Source organism: Sinohyriopsis cumingii, chromosome 19 (assembly GCF_028554795.1).
Source record: "Sinohyriopsis cumingii isolate HCF-2022 chromosome 19, ASM2855479v2, whole genome shotgun sequence".
In the NCBI taxonomy this organism is placed as follows: Eukaryota; Metazoa; Mollusca; class Bivalvia; order Unionida; family Unionidae; genus Sinohyriopsis; species Sinohyriopsis cumingii.
In genome coordinates this window covers 18,137,936-18,158,463 of record NC_142979.1, presented here as the reverse complement: position 1 = coordinate 18,158,463, position 20,528 = coordinate 18,137,936, and the positions used below count along the sequence as shown (strand labels likewise).

General features: G+C 34.6%; 1 protein-coding gene across 4 annotated transcripts in view; it reads left to right on the top strand.

The window, feature by feature from the left end:
- LOC149775212 (sodium-dependent dopamine transporter-like) overlaps positions 1–20,528 on the top strand; it is a 178,817-nt gene that overhangs the window by 124,224 nt on the left and 34,065 nt on the right. For all 4 annotated transcript variants that reach the window (XM_089943045.1, XM_089943047.1, XM_089943048.1 and 1 more), the window contains exons 2-3: positions 52–186; positions 8,925–9,019. In XM_089943045.1, the coding sequence (XP_089799171.1) occupies positions 8,947–9,019 (73 nt within the window). In that variant the 5' untranslated portion in view covers positions 52–186; positions 8,925–8,946. The remainder of the gene's footprint in view (positions 1–51; positions 187–8,924; positions 9,020–20,528) is intronic.

Below are 20,528 nucleotides of genomic sequence, written 5' to 3'. Positions count from 1 at the left end.
ATAATATTTCGGTCACGTGGTTATTTGATTAGCAATGGTTCACTCTTTCAGGTCTGCGTTACGCTGGTCCAAATTGGACGGTGGAAGATGAAACGAGACAGAAGCAAAAGTGCTCCCTCACAGTAAAGCGGAAGGGTTTATTTAAAAAATTGCAACGCAGTGGACCATAAATGACGTCTGAATAGGGTGAGTGAATTAATTAATAATGTTATTATCTTTAACTTGATGTGTTCAATTGATTTAATTTTTATTAATGTTATAGCTAACTAACGTATTTGTATTTGTTTTTTGTTTTTTTAACTTTAGGAATATGTCCAGCCTTAAACAGTTTTTATTTGAAAACCTTATAAATAAAAGTGTATGAAAATATCGCTTCAAGAGATAAAGAGGACAGGGGTTATTTCTTAGTTCTCTCATTAAGAGCAAGTTTTATTGTAATGATCTGACCCACACGAGGAATGGAGAACACTAAACAGGTATATGGAGGATTCTGATATTAGCTAATTAAAATTGCAAAGATAATCGCACGTTCAGTATTGTAATGGTATCACGCAGTAATTAGCAAGCATTAATAGCAAAAGGAAAAGAAGAAAAGAAAACCGTTGGCGTTGAGTAGTAGAGGGTAAATGAAGTTTTGCTTCAACTCAGGAGATGGAATACATCAACATACCCCCTAGGGGTCATACCAGGAAAGTGTGAAGACGAACAAAAATAGTAGATAAATACAATCGTTATTATTGCGAATGTCTGATAAAAGCCGGATATATTTATGGTTGCGTCTAGTAACTGCAATAGGTTGCCATTAGCAACAAAGTTATGGCAATATTTTGGGACAAGGTATCTATTGCACGGTTCCTGATTAAAATATATTCGGCACGATCAAAACGAAAACGTTTTGTAGTTTCAGGCTCACTTCATGAACATATGGTTCTTTATGACTAATGATTTCTGAACAGGTCATTGTTTACTGAAACACAATCTATTCAAAATCTTGAATGTAAAAATTGTGCTAATCCTTTACCGTAATAGTAATTCTGTGCCATGCCCAAGATTCCTCCTTATGCACCATAAAAGAATACAAAGAAGGGTTGCTCTTATTCTCCAAAGAGAGAAGATTCCATTCAGCAACGAACTTTACTAAAAGTGAATTTTGATACAAGTTATTCCTGGCTAATGGCTTCTGGAGATTCATTCTATCAACACGATGCTTATTACATACATACTGGACAGTAACGAAACGATCTTGAGTTGATATCTTTGGTTTTTGTGATTTAAAGATAATGATGTTAAAATTATATGTATATGTGGCAAATTATATTTACCTATTTAATGCATGGGAACCTAGTTGCAAAGAAAAATTGCCTGAAGAGTTTCACCCAATTGTCCTTACAGTCTTACTGTGCCCGGGGGCCTTTGCCTCAATTAATTTTTCAAGCTGCTTCCGCACATGTTATCTACAGGGACCAATTTGCTTCTGGAATATTTAGATATAGGAAGCGAGGAATTAAACACTGCGTAAGTTTGTGATCGAACTGAGATAAAACACAATTTCTGATGTTTCGTTTCCCGAAAATGTAAATGCAAATTTAAATGCAATGGCCGACAAGCCATCGGCAGCATGAAAACGCTATAATCAATGTACATAGCACTCGTCTCCTCTTCATATTTTGTAAATTAAAACAGTAAAAATATCATATCAATTATTAATACCTTATCTGGGAAAATATTGATGTTTTTCATATTTTATCCCCAAACATGACAAGCCAGCCTTAGACCAGATTCCAGAATCGTCTCTGAACTAATTTAAGTTCTGTCATACTTGTGTAACATTTTTACTTTGGGTTCCATATATCCATGTGTACACTATTCATTTTACTTGATTTCTGTCATACTTGTGTAACATTTTTACTTTGGGTTCCATATATCCATATGTACACTATTCATTTTACTTGATTTCTGTGATACTTGTGTAACATTTTTACTTTGGGTTCCATATATCCATGTGTACACTATTCATTTTACTTGATTTCTGTCATACTTGTGTAACATTTTTACTTTGGGTTCCATATATCCATGTGTACACTATTCATTTTACTTGATTTCTGTGATACTTGTGTAACATTTTTACTTTGGGTTCCATATATCCATGTGTACACTATTCATTTTACTTGATTTCTGTCATACTTGTGTAACATTTTTACTTTGGGTTCCATATATCCATGTGTACAATATTCATTTTACTTGATTTCTGTCATATCTTGAATCCAATTTGTTCCTTTGTTCATGCATTAAGCCCTTCTTATTTTCTAGTCGCCATATGGTGTCCCTGTCCAATCAACTGATTTATATTGTTTCTCTGCCTCCAGACAAAATAAATTCAAGTTTGTTTGTCGACGCACTCTCAAGCATCTCATGTTAACACAAATCTCTCTTAGCACTTGTTTCTTCTTATCCATCGCCATCCGATCGCATATTTCCAATCCATACCATACTCACCTGTTAAACGTCCCTGTAATATTATATTTGTGTACAATTGTACTTTGGAAATAATAATTATTTAGTAAGATTTACATCACCTAATATCACCGTTTCACACTTTTATTCTTCATTCGTAATTATTTCAATTTAGATTATTCAAATAGATTCATGGAATAGGTTTGGATTTATCACCTGAAGACTACGAATTTGTATGTACATAGTCAGTAATGAATTTCCATCAAGACATTTGGTACAAAAATTCCTTGCTATTTACATTTAGTGCAAGTTTAGTTGTAGTCCCGTGGTATGAATGTAGGAAAGCTGACAGCATATAACATTTAAGTTATGCCAAACGTAACCTGGAAAACAAAGTTGCTGTTTTTGACATTTAATTCAAGGTCACGCCAAAAGATCAAATTTGGTACCCAGAAACGCACACAAGCATGCCTACATTACTATCTAACTCTTCAACAAATCACGATACAGATTTGCATCGTATTTCTTTTTTAAATGGTCATTTTGATATTAAAAGTTTGAGAGGGCTGTAACCAATAGCAATTATGGTGTAAAGGTGAAGGTCGGCTGTAAGGTTCAAATTATCAACCGAGTACACCATTTATTTTTCATAACAAATGAAACATAGTAATAGGAATATTTTGAATTTAAGAGAAAAACCGGAATTACGACAACCAGATAGTTCTACCAAATCGTGCTAAATATCTTAATATGATTGTAAAGACCATTAGTCCATCGAATAGACGAGTTGCGCGGACAGTTATGGCGATGCACAGATGTACTGAATACGAGGATAACTTGACTACGGTGATTGTTGCGTGGATTGTTTTATATCCCAATAACAATGAAAAATAGCCAACTGTAGGTACATGGAAAACGGCATTACTGCTGACGCAATTACTATTCAGGCAGTCTTTAACATCATGATTGAAACTGCATGGAAATACAGATGTCCAGAAACAGTAAAGGAACCCACACAAGCAGTTTCTAAGAATGCACGATGCACGAACAACGCGTGGCATATACTGGCTTTTATGATAGGATCCATAAAGAACATATAAACTTTGCACGGATGTTATGACAGGACAGGCTGAAAGATATTTGGATTCTAAATAGCAATGGAGTTGAGTTTCCTGACATTCTCTAGGCCATACATTTGATCTCCTATGGGATGGACAAAAGGAGAATGTATGCATTGGAACAAACAACCACACTTCGTGCCCTTAGATGTTATCCTAAAATGTGTAAAATGGTACATATATTATTGTCTTTAGCTGCCGGATATATGAACTAGACTCTACTTAAGACCGTTTCTACGGCAACCGGATCTATACGAAAACAGTTCTTCCAGGAGTTCGTGCATCCCTTTTGGTGTGTTGGTCTATAGGGTAAAGGTTAACTGATATGACATTATGAAAGTTTTGCACACAAATTTCAACAGACATCATGCAGACGTGTTCGTTTAGGCAAATATTTTAAACTTTATATGGCTAAATCAAAGGTTATAGACAAATTTCACACGTCTTTTATAATGACCACACTATTTCCGCCAGCAATTAGACCTCAGATGTCCTCAGTTTCGAAGAAATCAGACACAATGGCAGCATATGCCCATTTAGATATAAATTGCAGAACAACTCTGTGACTTTGATCTAGTGATCAGATGTTGTTCATCCAAATGGATTATAACATTTAGTTCGAGTTTCCTCTGACCTTTCCAAACGCATTTTAGATATCTTTCCAAACGCATTTTAGATATCTTTCCAAACGCATTTTAGATATCTTTCCAAGCGCATTTTAGATATCTTTCCAAGCGCATTTTAGATATCTTTACGGTTATATTGGGGCGTGAGGTCAAAGATTATTTCCTAACAAAATCATTTACAGAAATTATGCGATAATGGCACGTAGTGGCCGCTTCAAACATTCAAACATGGGATAAGAACATTAAAAGACTTTATTTCAGACTGTACCGGCCTGATATTGATAAGTAAAATATTTTTATTTCAGACACAGCAATTACCATATAATGTATAAATTTAAAGTTGTTTTAGTGCAGCCTTTTCTTCAAAGGTCATTACGGTTTTGTACTGTCACCGGTAATTCACCAGCGAATTTCAATGATATGGAATAGTAAAAAAAAAAAAAAAAAAAAACCAGTTATCCCTTTGTTTTGCAATTTTCAGGACATTTAACATTCATTCGAGTAAAACTCGATTTAGCTTTGAGATCAGTGCCAGATTATCCTAGCTGCAAAAGTAGCATATGCTATGGGCCCCGCACTTTCAATGGCCCCGCGCTAAATGCTTTCAACCTATCAATTACCTACATGTAAATAATACTATTACTGAAATGTCAGACATATTTGTCGTATTATCTGGCTGAATAGTAAATGAAAAAATACAATTACTTTCCTATGCAAGTTAAAAATGTATGTGTTTTAATATTTGTGTGCCATTTTTCAATTTAGGGCCCCTTCATAACATATGATACAGGCCCCGCACTAGCGTAATCCGGCACTATTTGAGATAGTCATGCATGTAGGATCATGTGAAGACTTGTCCAGTGGACAGGCGAACTAGGCGGTTGCCTCAGGCGCCACGTTAAATGGGGCACCTAATTTGAGAAGAAACTAATGGCGGGGGGGGGGGGGAGGTAAGTTTGCTGTTGCTTCGATCGCCTGGGGCGCCAGTTACTGGCAGCTATTCTAGGACTTCCCTTGCCGATGGATGTTAAATCATCGCTCAAAAGTCTGTTTTCTAGGTCAGGTCACACGGACCTTTACTATTTCAACCCCAAATCGCAACGCTTCATCCTTATTAAGGGTAATTTATCTATACAGTTTGGTACGCAACGCTGTTTCTTACGTGTCGCGCAGGAACAAACATTTTATTAAAAGACTGATGAACAAAATCACAGGATAGCGCATGAAAATTGAAAAGATATTGTTAGCCATACACACTCTTGTTTTGTTTACTAAATTTGCTTTTTAAAAATCTGCTGTTTAAAATAGTTTAATGTGATCAGTGTTTTTCAAACAGTCTTTGGTTGTGAACTTGACACATGACCATAGTTATGTCCCATGGCAGTGCCTTCGCGAGACAAATGGCAATGTTGTATATCTCATCAGTAGTAAAATAATCTTTTGAATCATTTATCTTGCCGCCATTCCTCGCTCATTTCTCACCGAAGACAATATACAAAACTAGGTGCTGAACCTAACTACTAATTTTACCAGGCAAACAAGGTAAAAACACCGTCAGTTTTGACACGCCACCAGTGGCGTAGCTAGAATATTTGGGTCCTTACCTGGGCCCTTATGCAAAGCTTACCGATGGGTCTCTGCCTAATCTATAGTGTACCCAAATATCCGTGGGCTCTGTTGCTTTGATGCTCATGCTATGTGGTAGTACGCAACACTTTCTCCATCACCGTGACACGCCACACGTTTTCCATACATTTGACACGTCACTCTTGTTCCCTCAAATACGGTAAAGCACACATCCTTCGAAATAAACACATTCCAGAATACAGTCAATTAACAACTTTTCTTGACTCTTGGAAGAATGATTACAAACGTATCGCTTTTATCTAGCTATATATTATAGGTATATTTATCTAGGTATATAATCAATATATTTGTCTTTCTACCTATATATGTTCTTTTTATGTGTATTTTTAAAATCAATTTATGAAAGAAAATAAACGTGAAATTTCATCTTACCTTACTGACGTGTGTTCAATTTGCTTGATTTCGTACTTTTTTGATTTCACAAACCAAGCCAAGCACTCTCATGCTAATATCTACTACATCGAGGTACTAAAGTATGGACAGTATCTACCATGACTTACAACACCTCGTTGATTTCATCAACACAAGCTTTAATTAGAGAAATCTCATAAAATCAGAAATTACAACATATCCTACCCTTGCAACTTCGTTTTTTTTTTCTACCTTGGCACTTGTAACCATCGATTGACTTTTTACTCTTTATGATGGTAATGGTTTAAAAGCAAATATCGATCACTTGCTTCTAGTATGTATTGTTCGGCACAATTGGTTATGCACTTAAGGGATCGATTATGCTATCATTTATCAGGATAAATGACTTTACCCACAAAAACAGAATTGGCTTGCTTCATAAATTTTGTTCTACACTTTTCTCTTCTGCTTGTGATAAGAAAATGCAATTTAAGTGTCGTTTATTGCTTTTTTGTATTTAATTAATAATTTTGGAAACGTTTTCGCTTTTGTTGGCTGCACATATTTTCCATGGAGTACTTAACATCAATTTTTTTCACTAGCTTTAGAGAAAGTTAGCCGCGACTTACACAGATGAAATAAAAGCATGAAATGAAAAAGTAGGATGTACTGGTATAATCGCAATTTCCTACTTGTAAAAACTCATGACGAATATCTATATATGATTATGAGAATTTACAGAAGCTGCACACGACCATACTTACCTCGCACTAAGCATGGACTCCAATCTTTCATGAGGGTATCATACTACTGAATTTAGAACGTCACTACTAGTCATAGATTTCAATCTGTCAAGATAACTTTGTTTTATGCTACAAATATGAGGTCATTTTCGTTACAAACATTTTACATGTGCGCGAACCTTGGGTTGTACAGTTGGTCAATGTACCTTTTTAAGTAAAGGCAGATCAGCGGGAAACTTAATTGGAAGATTAAATCGTTTTTGTTTATTGAAAAGCAGTTTCAAAAATGTATGATGTAACAATACTAAAGTTTTACAAAAGTCATCCAAGGTATGAATTTAATGTATGACTAAATAATCGTCTAAATTTCTTACAGCATGATGTAAACTCGTAATTCTTTGAAGGCATTAGGACACTGTAAAAATGGCCCGAAGGTAATTTTTGTCTATAACTAAGTCATTACCTTGTCTCAGTTTTTTAAAACGCCGTTTGGAAGGCGGGTTTCTTCTCGATACTCAGTTGGTGATAGATTTACCTAAATAACATTCATATAATCCAATCTTTTTTCGAATCAATTACAAATGTATCCATCTTTACATACTAAAAGTACATATATTCATACTTATTTTCATGTTTCTTACCTCCTTACTTAGTTCATTGAATAACTTATTTGCTGATACATTGTGCTTCATCAAGAGCCTAATATTGGAGTGCACACATGCATACATAATACTTCCAATGAAAACTTTAGTGTTTCTGTCTTCAGTTAGAAAAAAAACACTTATACTCATTAGAACAGGAAGTGCGTGTGCATGACTGCTACGGAACCGGAAGTATACTGACATCATGCATTTATTTCATTTCATTTATGGCTGCTGTAACTGAGTCTAGGCTATAGCGAGGACTTCTTGATTGATTCTTTGGCTCTCTGGTAATTAGAGGCTTTGAATCATTCTCTTTAAAACGAACATCATTATCAAATCTTGAGTCCGTAATCAAAGGAATTCTAACTCCCAAAAATGCGACTTATTTTCGTCGTTAAGTAGAAGAATTATTGGACGAGATTGGATGTTTAATTAAGTAAAAAAATTGGACATCACAAAAGACAATTGTGTGGAAGCATACGGAAATAGGGGATTACACTCCAATAGCCACGTGAGAGTGTAGATTAATCTTTGCATCAGAATGGAATCTATGATATTGGTATAGTATCTGTTAATAGCAATGCATTTTGTCAATCTGTTTATAAATCATAAACAAATTATTGACTCTCACCAGATGCATCAGTTTCTCAATTCAACGTGAACCAATAAATAAAACTAAAAAACTAATATATATATATATATATATATATATATATATATATATATATATATATATATATATATATTTCATTCCAAAAATATATTTAAACAATAATATTTTCACCTGGATTCAATAGCAAAATTAACTAAATGTTTGACTATTCGAAATTCGGTCAGTATATGGCCCAAGTTAGATTCATTAAAGGAAAATAACGCTACATGTATTTTCAATTTATAACATTGAACCCAGTTTTACGCAGTTTTTATTTAAAACCTTGGGCAATACGAGATTCATATTTTTTCTACCAAGTATAGCAGACTCTGAACCCACTACAACTTAGGTTGAAAGAAAACTAACGATTTCGTCGGATTAAACCTCTTTTGTTTGTATTACTAACGTGATAACAAATAAGCATCTAATTTTGTAATTTAGAGAACCATTTCACATACGCCGCCACCAACGATAATTATACAATAATTATTTAATAAGTTGAAAATGTGTGTTTCCGATAATTACATCATTTTTATTACAGCTATTTGTACCTTGGTTTATGACAGAGGAAACAAATTGTACTTATTAAGGCAGCTATCAATTTGGAAAGCATCATGCCTTATGATGCGTGTTTTATTCTTTTAAAAATTCCATGAAGAAAAAATAAATGACACGTTTATTTCTTTCAGAGAGTCCCATAAAGATAAAGTAATGGGAAAAAGCATGCTGAACGACAAGGATCATGTTGCCCAAAACGAGGCAACGGAAACAACTCCAATACAAGGTATGAAGTATTCATAAGTAGGAAGGAATGTCTGATACTACCTTCATCAATGATGGCAGACAAATTCCATAATATCCCTCTGGTAAACTGATTAAATAATAATAACAATAATAATAATAATAATAATAATAATAATAATAATAATCACGATGATGATGATGCTAATAATAATAATAGTGTTTATTTGCGATATAGGCCACTGGCTCATGATACGAATCCATACATCATGCGGTACAAAAGATCTTAATAGTGTTTATTTGCGATATAGGCCACTGACTCATGACACATATCCATACATCATGCGGTACAAAAGATCTTAATAGTGCGTAACAAAAGGACATCGTAATCATAAGAAGAAATATACATAAAAGTAATCAGTATCGTATTTTTCGAACTGCGTGAAATACAAGTATACTTTGCACAGTAATCAAACAAACGGATGTAAGTGTAACCCTAATACTTCTGTGGAGCAAGATTTGTGATATTGATGCAGCAGGAGTCGTTGATAAAAAGGTTTCTCTAACCTTTAAGGTTATTATAGTAAACATTGCTAAGTTAGTCATCAGAATTTTACTAGTATCATAGTGTATAAAGGACCCAAACATTTATGAAGATATATTTTTATATAGAAAGGTGGGTAAGTATTGCCTTCGTATTTCTCTATATAGCGGACAAACAATATTAAAATGGAATTCATATTCGATGTTAAGGTTACAAATTTGACACAGTCTTTCATCATAGCAGATACCTTGATATCCTCCCGTTTAACCTCTGATTGGCAAGTTCCCCACTCTAAGCATAGTGATTATATAACAAAGATCGTTATCTCCCAACAAATCTAGATATTTTTTACCAGTAAATTCTACTCCCAATGACGTATAGAAGCGCCATCTTTCCATCGACTTAATCGCATTCTGCCTAAAATATCTTCACATCTCTGGCTGAACAATCTAGGAAATATATTTTCATCATTTACATCTGAATGCACAAAACACTGCCAAAACCAAATGTAAATAGAAGCTTTTCAACATAGTTAGCCCAGCAATCACAATTTTCCCAGTTAGCCCAGCAATCACAATTTTCCCCCCATCTTAACTGTAATTCGTAGCATTGTTTGGATATCTGTCTTCTTGCATGTTTCGAATTCTTAGCTATTATTTCAAAATACGTTTGTATTTTATACACTGCATACTGATTCTTCCTAATTCGTTATATACGAATGCATTTGGAGTAGACTTACATGTACCAATGATATATTTACAACATGGCAAATGAGCTTTTTCAATATCATTGGCATCATAAAACCCCCAAACCTCAGATTCATAAATAAGTATGGGAGTTATCTTCGCGTCAAACAGACGAAGCAATCCAGTTACGGGTAATCTGTCAATTTTTGAAAGACTTTGTTTCAATATGTGCACAGCATTCAGCGCCTGCAAGTAAAGAGTTTTCTGACACGTATACCAAGAGGTTTCTTTTAAAGAAAAAATGCGACCTAAATACTTGTAATATGATTCAATCTTTACCTCTGTATGGTAACAGCATCAGTTTTCGTAACTTCTGCGATAGCCACCTCTGCGCAATACAACGACTCTTGTTATTTTCTTCCAATTCCACTTTAGGCAATATGTATGCAACCTATAGAGCATATTTTGCAACTGGTGAGTAGTGTCAGCAAAGACAATTAAATCGTCTGCATACAACAGTGAAAATAGTTCTAAGACTTCTACAGACACTCTCCTGTTTCCTTCAGCTAAAAATGGTTTCAAATCATTCAACAACAAAAAAAGAGTAAAGGCGATAAAACACAAACCTGTCGTACGCCCAAAGGGCAATTAAACACATCGGTAATAAGACTGTTGGACTTAGCATATGCTTTTACATCATTATAAATTGCTTTAATGATTCTTAACATTTTCCCACTAATATTTTCACTAACTAGCTTTTGGTACAGTAAACATCTCTCTATCCTAGCAAAGACTTTTTCATAATCAATAAATACTGCATACACTCCATCCCTACGTTTTCTTAGATATTTACAAATTAATGTTTATAACATAGATATATTATTTGCTGTGGAATACCCAGCTTTAAATTCTGCTTGCTTTTTGCCCAGTAATTCGGTTTCCTCCATCCATTCATTTATTATGTTATATAAAATCAGTGTAAACACTTTGCTTATTACAGGAGGTAGACTAGTGCCTCTGTAATTGGAGGGTTCATTTGCATCCCCATTCTTCAAATTGGTATGATGATAGCCGTTGACCAATATTCTGGATAATATCCAACATAGAATAGTTTATTAAATAATATTATTAATATTGGTGCTCTTAATAATAATAATAATAATAACAATAACAATAATAATAAAAGGCGCAGGATTTGTTTTCCTGCAATGATACATTACCATGGTCTTTCATTAGAGATTGATAAAACTTACAAACAAACCCAAGGACTCAAAGAATGACGTGGATGTAACATCAAACAATTTCCCGTTGTTCAGGCAAGTAAAACTATCCAAAATAATCAAAAAGGTCAAATCTAAAGAAACACTTCACGAAATGGGTGGAGAACTCATTTGCACGTCTGAAAGCGCGAAATGGGACTTTGTATTTGTGTACAATGTGAAAGTTTGGATGCAAGCCAGAAGCAGGATAACGTTCTACTGCTTCCCAAAGTTATGACGAGGAATTAGGGTCATGAAGAGCGCCATCTACAGTGATTCTCTGCTTTTTGCTCTAAGTCTTTTCATCTAGGATATAATTTTAGATACGAAAAACAAAGCTAATAATTAATTTACATTACTAGAAGACATTTTAAAAAAAATAGTTTTGACGAAGCTGAGCACAATCAAGAGCTTTCGATTCTTGATTTCTTTATACTAAAGCTTAGAAGTATCTTTTAGACAAAATACTCAAACCAAAGTAATTTTCGACAGCATGGATGTGTTTAACAAAGTAAATACAATGATAATTTTTTTATTTATAAGTTGTGACAGGTCGGCTAGAATATTATCACTATTTTCACGTATGTATGCAGCGACTTTACGAGAATTAATTACGTTCCTTATATTCTTTGTACTAAATTGAATTCGAATCCACCGATTTTTGCAAATACTGAGCATGTCGTTAACCGTTCGCTTTCACATTTTGCTGCATTTAAACTGCTACAGTAATGCATGACAGGCGACGCAATGATCATGTTTGTGATTAGAGCCAATACATAGTCAACGTGTCTTTTTCCGTATAATCCTTGTACAAACGGGTCATCGACGACAATTATATGTTGTTCAGGAATTCCCTTTCACCGTGCTAACTTATATTGACCCTCTAAATCTTATGGTGCAGCTTTGCTTTCGAACAGGCACACGTACGTACGTATGTACATACATACAAACATACACACATACACACATACATACATGCATACATACCTACCTACCTACCTACCTACAGACAGACAGACAGACAGACTTACATAAATACGTGTCCCCATACATACAAGAAATCATTCAGTAGCATTGACACTAGTTTGAATCTCCGAACGTCTGAAGACCATATTTCAGGAAGTTCGTGTGGTTGCATAGCTCAGACCTTACAAATCTGAAGGACAGTATGGTACGTGGCATGGTAACTTCAAAAAAGACTAGAAATTCAGGCACATATTGCTGTGGAAACAAGCGTTGCCTAATTTGAAAAACGTATGGCCGAAAGCACCACGTTAAAATGTTCGATTACAGGAGCTATCTTCACTATCGACCGGAAGTAAAACCAAAACTGCAATCTACATTATAACAGGCAAGATCTGTGCAACTTATTATGTTGGCGAAACCGTTGATTTCATAAAACGAATGAATAACCATAAGATCTAAATAACAACAAATCATCGCAAACCACTTCAACTTGACTTGGCATTCGGTCAAGTCCTTGAAGATGATACCTACTGAATTTAACTTGAGCTGGACCGATGTAGAACATACATAAAAGGAACTTTATTGGATACTACAATTGAAAACCCATGGGGGGTTCGGACTAAGTGAATTAGTGAATTCAGTCTTTTCCAAATTACAGCCTGGCATCGTGTTATCAGAAGTATCCACTTTTTGCGACGATATTTAACCAAGCAAATTTTACGTAATTCATTAATGTATTATTATTATTGTTATTATTATTATTATTATTATAACTGTTGTCCATTTTGCCGCTACACCATGCTCTTGACATGCTTTACGAGTGCATTAATGCATAACATAACCGGGATATAATTTATATTGCTCATTTGTAGATTTTTCGTCCCGTATGGTGTTCGTTCTTTGTTCCCTGCCTGGAAATAGGTCATAGTACTTTGCATGATACGGACGATGACAACTACTTTGAGTTTGTTATATAACTGCAAGGTCAGCAAAGAGATGCAATGTACCATTTATTAATTTTATCTTCTTTCTGTATTTTATTTGTTTATCATTTCTTTGCTTATTTTTCCGTCATTCAATGATTTGAGCCAAGAATTTATATTGTCTTTTATGTTTAGTATTCGTTTTGGGGATGTTAATTGTTTATTCCCCTGACGAAGGGCTTGCAAAGACTGTTTTTGTATTGTGCCAGGATCACTGTTTGGACCAATTAGTGTGTGTAGGCTTATTGCTCTAACTTGATGTGATTTAACATCAAAATGAACGTTTAGTACAAGCGTTGTATTTTTTTAAAACTACTTAAACTAAAATTTGTATTGCTGATATTTATATTTTAGAAAGGTCGTGGTACATTTGCAGTATTTGGTCACGTATGCTACAATAGACCAAGACAGAAAAATAATCATCTCTAAAGTTTAAAAACAGTCTCATTTTGACATTTTGTTTTAATCAAGAGAGAAATCCTTCCCGAATGTATGTATCAGTTAATAACTGCAGTATTTAACAATACTGGCCCGAGTCATGTGACTGATGATGCCCGAGCTTGTGGGAGCTTCTATGCCACAGGAACAACTGTCCAAATTTCGTAATATTCTTTCAATGACCTTTTTGTCAATGACCTTTTTATTATATATTTAAACAATCATATTAATCTGCCTGTTATGTTACATTAATAATGCAATCAGAACAAACCCATATTTCAAGGTTTTATTGAATGTTTTACATACAGTACATTTAACAATTGAAACAGGAACACCGCACTGAAATACACGTTCCTTTGTTGCTATGGAGGCGCACGTACATGGAGGGATTTCATTATGTAGTAAACGAAACGAAGTTTATTAAAGAGGATAAAAATGTCAAGTAGCGAAAGCCTCCCCCCCCCCGCCCGCCCCGAAATATTAATAATAGGTAAAATTACGTAATGTATCAATAAAAATAGATGCTACGATCATTAGAGGGTAAGCCAGAATCTGTACAAGATTATATTTGTTATGTTATCAGTGTTACTGTCCTTGTGGCACACAAATATAACAGTGATGTGTGCGTCATTATTGTTTGTTTGTGTGTGTGTGTGTGTGTATGTGTGTGTGTGTGTGTGTGTGGTTTGGATTTTTAACGTAGTTTTAACAATTTTTCAGTCATATCGCTACGATGTCTGCAGTGTGACAGTTTATAGTGATGTCTAGCACTGGGGCATCATGCAGCAGACATGTAGCATCATGTCCCACCCAGTCACATTATCCTGACACAAGGCTGACCAGTCCTAACACTAACCTCTTAATGATGAGCGCCAAGCGAGGCACCTGTTAGTACCATTTTTGTAAGTCTTTGGTATGACTCGGTCGTGGATCGAACCCACGACCTCCCGCATCCGAGGCGGACGCTCTAACCACTAGGCCACCGGAGCGGTCGTCACGATTGTTGTTATTATGGTCACTCGGTCTTGAATAATACCCTTAGAAGAGATATATTCACTTTGGAGTTTCTCGTGTTTTGTTATATTTTCACACACATGATAAAAACAACGCTATTTGCAGTTAATAAAAACACACTGTTTTACGTGAAGAAGTTGTTGACTAATTCATTGTACCGAAGGTCAGTTAGATAATTTTCTGTTGAATGAGAGCTAAATCTACTTTTTTTAACACTGGTATCACTTAGAAAGGGCTACAGTCATTATCGACCTCGGGTAGCCACTAGACTTATGACGTGGTCAGCGTTCCACATTTCCGTTGCCATTTTTTTAAAACCGTAGCCAAAGGTAGTTCATCGAATGCAGGTACCCGTCAACCTTATAGGTGATTATTTTTACGTAACTACGGTCAATACTGCTACGGTCAATACTGCTGGTAGCAGCAACGTTAAACTAACGGGACTGTTTATAAAGTGAATAATAATAAAGTTTACTTCACGAAAATATCGTGAATAATAGTGGAGATGCATTAATCTGAATTACTTCAGTTTTTCTACGATGACGTTATACTGTCAGACGAAACATTTTCTCACGTCGTAGCTCATGTTTATAAGAATTGGGTGGTGCGTTTTATGCGTCTGTCGTGGTATACAATATAAATTGCCGAATCAGGCTGCATATATTGATCTTATAAACGCAATTCTGAACTAAATTAATTTTGTTTTTGATTCTTTATTGTTTCTTTTTTATATATGAAACTATCTGCTTTCCTTTTCTGAGGCTATTTTGAATCCGATACTTTTAGCACAAAAAATAAAAAATAAAACCTTAAAAAGTAGAATTCCACAATCCATGATGCCCAGTGATGCCCATCAAACGTCCTGAATTAAGAATGAGAGCCGCGTTCACAATCTTCAACTTATAAAGTTGAAAAAAAGGACGTATTGTTTATACAGACGAGAAAATGTTTAATTCATCAAGAACAAAAAAAATCCCACAATATTCATTAATAATGATATTCACTCTCAGCTGTTTTATCGCCTTACTACATATGGTAGTTCTCGATAAGGCCTTCTCAAATCAGACATCCTAAAATGAGAGAGAGAGAGAGAGAGAGAGAGACAGAGACAGAGACAGAGAGACAGACAGAGATATTTTCCGTGACATTCACATCATAAGTGTCACACAACCGTTCCCGGGTAATGAGAAGATCTAAATCATAGATTGTACATCCATAAACGTGTCGGGTGACCGACTGAGTTGTATTGTTCTGATCATAAACTTCAAAATAAACGAAAATTATTTTTTAAAATATTTGATTGTTTTCCTCAGCAGCCACCATTGATTGGATTTGAAATTTTTCAGCACACTTCAAGTGACACGTCAGCCTCAACACCCATTTATCGTAATAGGGACGATTCTGATATTGATCAAAATCAAAGGACATTTAGCTATAAATAATGAAGGGTTGCGTGTACGCGAAACTGGTTTGTTTGTGTTTAACTGCATCAGGAAAATTTGTAGAGAAAACGAGATGACCGGGAATGTAGGTCAGTCTTGTCGAGCTGTGTTAAACTCGGAATGAGCCCTCAAGTTTGTAAGCCCGGCAGTTTTAAACGCGTTCTCTCTCTCTCTCTCTCTCTCTCTCTCTCTCACACACACACACACACACACACTTACACACGTTCAATTAAGAATGATCCCTTTGTTGACATATTAATATTAAAATACTGCAGTCGGTACTGAATACATATGTCTTGGTATAACCTTTCCCGGTGTCCTGATCCAGATAAAACGGTGAATTATGCCGTGTCGATCCCTTTACTGCACGCATGATATGATTTACTGACCAAAGGAGATCTGGTATAATTATATTTCCCATGTTATTCATTGAAACTATGTACACAAGGACGAATTCACGTTTTTGAATTACAACATAAACATATCATCGATCAGTTGATTCAAAAATTTATTTGACCAAATAAATCACCTGTTACATTAAACATTAGTATTAATTACAATTACAATTGTCTATCTGAAACAAACAGCACGGAATGCAGAAACTAGTGAAAATTAACTTTTCTCTTTTGGGATCTTGCGGTTCATTTGTCAAAGGTAGAAACATGCGAGAAACACAAACACAACAAAGCAACACTATACACAGAAAAAGAAAGTGAAAACATGAAATGTTTTTTACTTCTTGTTTTTCAATTGTGCTGAAATAACACACACACACACACACGCACACACATGAAAAGACTGAAAATGTCTCTGTGATTAGGTTTTGACTGAATGATCGACCTGTAAAGAATGTCTTAGAAAGAAAGGAAAAAAGTCTTTGCATCTGTGGAACCATACATATAGTTTGTTCAAGGATTTAAGTATGGTAAACAATGAATTTTTTAGCTATCTTGATCCCTAGTGCAACCGATGACTGTACTTGTACTTTTATGAATGTTCGACTAACAAATCAGTTTGTGGTACAGAAAGACTAATCCTTGCCTTTAATCCGTTCCTTCCGCAGCCTTCTTTGAATTAGCAGGTGGCGGGATCGGTTCACTGGCTTGTGTATCGTCTTCACATTCACGTTAATATGATCGCACTAGTAACAGGGCATGCGCAGTTGCAATCGTTCATAAAAATTGGTGTTCCCCATTTTGATGTTCAATTTTGTTAGTGGCTATATATCAAGGAATCAACATATCCATTGTACATAAAAGAAATAGAAGCTAGCTCTGTTGCGGGAAAGGCTTAGAGGCTCAGTGCAGGTATGCTATGCATAAGTTAATAGGTGTGCAATCTTCCGTTACGAGCGTCCAGTGAAACGTGACGTGAACATTTAATATCTCACAACCAACACGAGTCTTGTTGAGACATGTACAGAGTCAGCCAGTCCTTCTTGAATACAGTGCAAGTGACTCCATGTCGAAAACGTCACAAGGACTAGTCTAACCCTGAATTAAATTTCTCAGATATTCTGATTCCCCACTTATAACAAGAACAGACACTATGACTAAACATGCTGTTCGAAGATTACAAATGATATTTATTGTATGGATACGTATTGTAACTTAAGAAGATTAATAACACACACACACACACACACACACACACACACACACGGTATAGCATAGTCAAACCACTTTTGTATGGCTTACTGTCTGACGCTGGTTTTGCACGAGTAACGTAAAAAAGCCAATTGAAACAATTCTAGTGTACTTTCAGACTTTGACCAAGAATGCAATTTTCCCATATTGACTTAGCTATCATGTCGCAACGCCTTATTTAGATATGTTGTTATCTTCATATTGCATGCAATTTTCAATACATTTCAGAAATGGTTCTTTCCGCCTGATATAACTATTCAGAATGTTGTTGAATCTGTCATTCATTTTGCAAAGGACTTCTGTAAATATTAGTGTGAGTATCAACATCCAGGTCCTAACGATTTGAAATATCAATTCGTAACTTAACCGTTTATATACATTTTTAGCACAGTTTTCATGAAATTCCTCCAGTTTGGCGACACCCCTAAAGGCTAACTGACTACGAAAATAAAATATGCATTTCTTTTTCATCTTCATACCAAAGCGATTCCGCGGCAGTTCTTCTAGAAAATTATTACCAATTATCACGAGATTCGCAAAGCGCAAAATATAATTGTTATCTTTGCGAAATCGGAATGATCTTAGTCTAGTATTAAATGTACGTTTTTCTTACAATACGAGTTTTTGAAGTCAGATCTGTTTGATGTCGACGATTAAAATTAGAATAGGTCTCCGGAAGAAATTTACAAGGTTGATAATTTATTGGATTGATCTCTAGAAGCACTTCATGCAACCCCGAGTTTTTGACAATATTGTAATCTCAGTTTTGTCAATGACATAATATAACTTTATTGCCATGCCTATACTTTACCCATATATTTTTGTTAAAACTAACTTAAAGAACAACATAATTTTAGAGCTTTCAGAAATTTGTATAAAACCAGATTAATCTTACTTGAATGAAAATACATACGATAAACGTTGACGCTAAATATTATTTGCCCTTACAAAGTTGACTAAAGAAATGACCAAAAGAGATATCCATCAAAAGTCACATTCATTATAAATTATTCACATAAGTGATTATCTCAATGTTTATAATCAAACAGTTGACGGTTTCACTAAAATTCTCCTTAGATTGTGATTTAACATTAACATGCTTATGATATTTTAGACAATACCGGAAGTTTTGGTCAGAGGTAAGAACTGTGGAAAGAATACAAAATCACTGTTTAGCTTTAAACTTTAATACATGTAAACCCTTCGAATTTTTGAGAAAATAATTGGGGAAAACCTAAACTGTTAGGAAACCCATAACATTTCTTCAGAGATAAAGTAAGAATCTTATAAGATTTTATGAATGTATTTTAATCTCTGATGCAAGCTGGGTGTTCTATTAAAAATCATTGTGACAACTAATTAATAAAAAATACTAATTAGTCTCAATTTGTGCTAGATATTTTGAGAGGTTTACTAAAACTGGGACCAGCGGCAGCGTATTCTTCTCCAATCCAAAAGATAGAATAAGGATATAATAGTACCGCACAGAATCCATCTTAAATCGCCAGCGATTTATGTCATATTTATAATCGAGGAAACGTTGAATTCAAATCTTAAGACATTTTACCGCATAAAGTTTCAGCAATTACATCATTAGGGTTGATAAACACTTTGTCAGTTTAATCCGCTTGGAATCTAATGCGCACAATCTTGTTACTGTCCCCTTTAAAAACACATTAATACTAATACTAATGATAATAATGATGATGATGATGACGACGACGACGACAACAACAACGACGACGATGATAGTAACAAGTACAAAAAACAACAACAACAATTGTAAGAATAATAGTACAAAGAGTACACAATTATGCAATGTTCCTGACAATGAAGAGTCTAGAAAGAAAAAAAATCTGCAGTGTTTCCGGGCAGTTATATTCTTTAAGCAAGCGCTTATTCTAAAATACGAATTTCAGTCTATTTATTCTGGTTGCAAAATGTGAAGTTTTAGTATATTCAATTTGATTGTACAATAAGAATTTAAATATATTTAATTCGATTCTAAAATAAATAGTCCAGTTTATTTCATTTGGTTGTAAAATACGAATTTCGGACTATTCGGGTTGATTAAAAACTACGAAGTCAGTCTATCCAATTTGAGTACCAGTTTACTTCCTTTAACTCCTACATATTTTAATTAAAATAAAAAAGTCAGTCTATTCAGTTTGAATAGCAGTTTACTAAATTTAACTCATGCATAAATGAAAAAAAACTAATTCAGTCTATTTAGTTTGAATAGCAGTTTACTCAATTTAACTCGTGCATATTTGAATTAAAACACTAATTCAGTCTATTCAGTTTCACTTATGCATACTTGAATTAAAATGAGAATTTCAGAGTATTCAATTTCATTCATGTATTCTTGGAATAAAATACTAATTTCATTTTCATTAATGCATACTTGAGACATGATACACTTTTCTTTCGCAAATGCTTCCCAGGCAGGATCTGTATCATATTTAGGTATTCGTTTTCTAACGAGACGAGTAGTAACAGGATTTGCTCTAAATTGCATATTCGTAGAATCTAAGCACCGCCCTGATACTATTAAGATGTCCATTATCTTTGTTC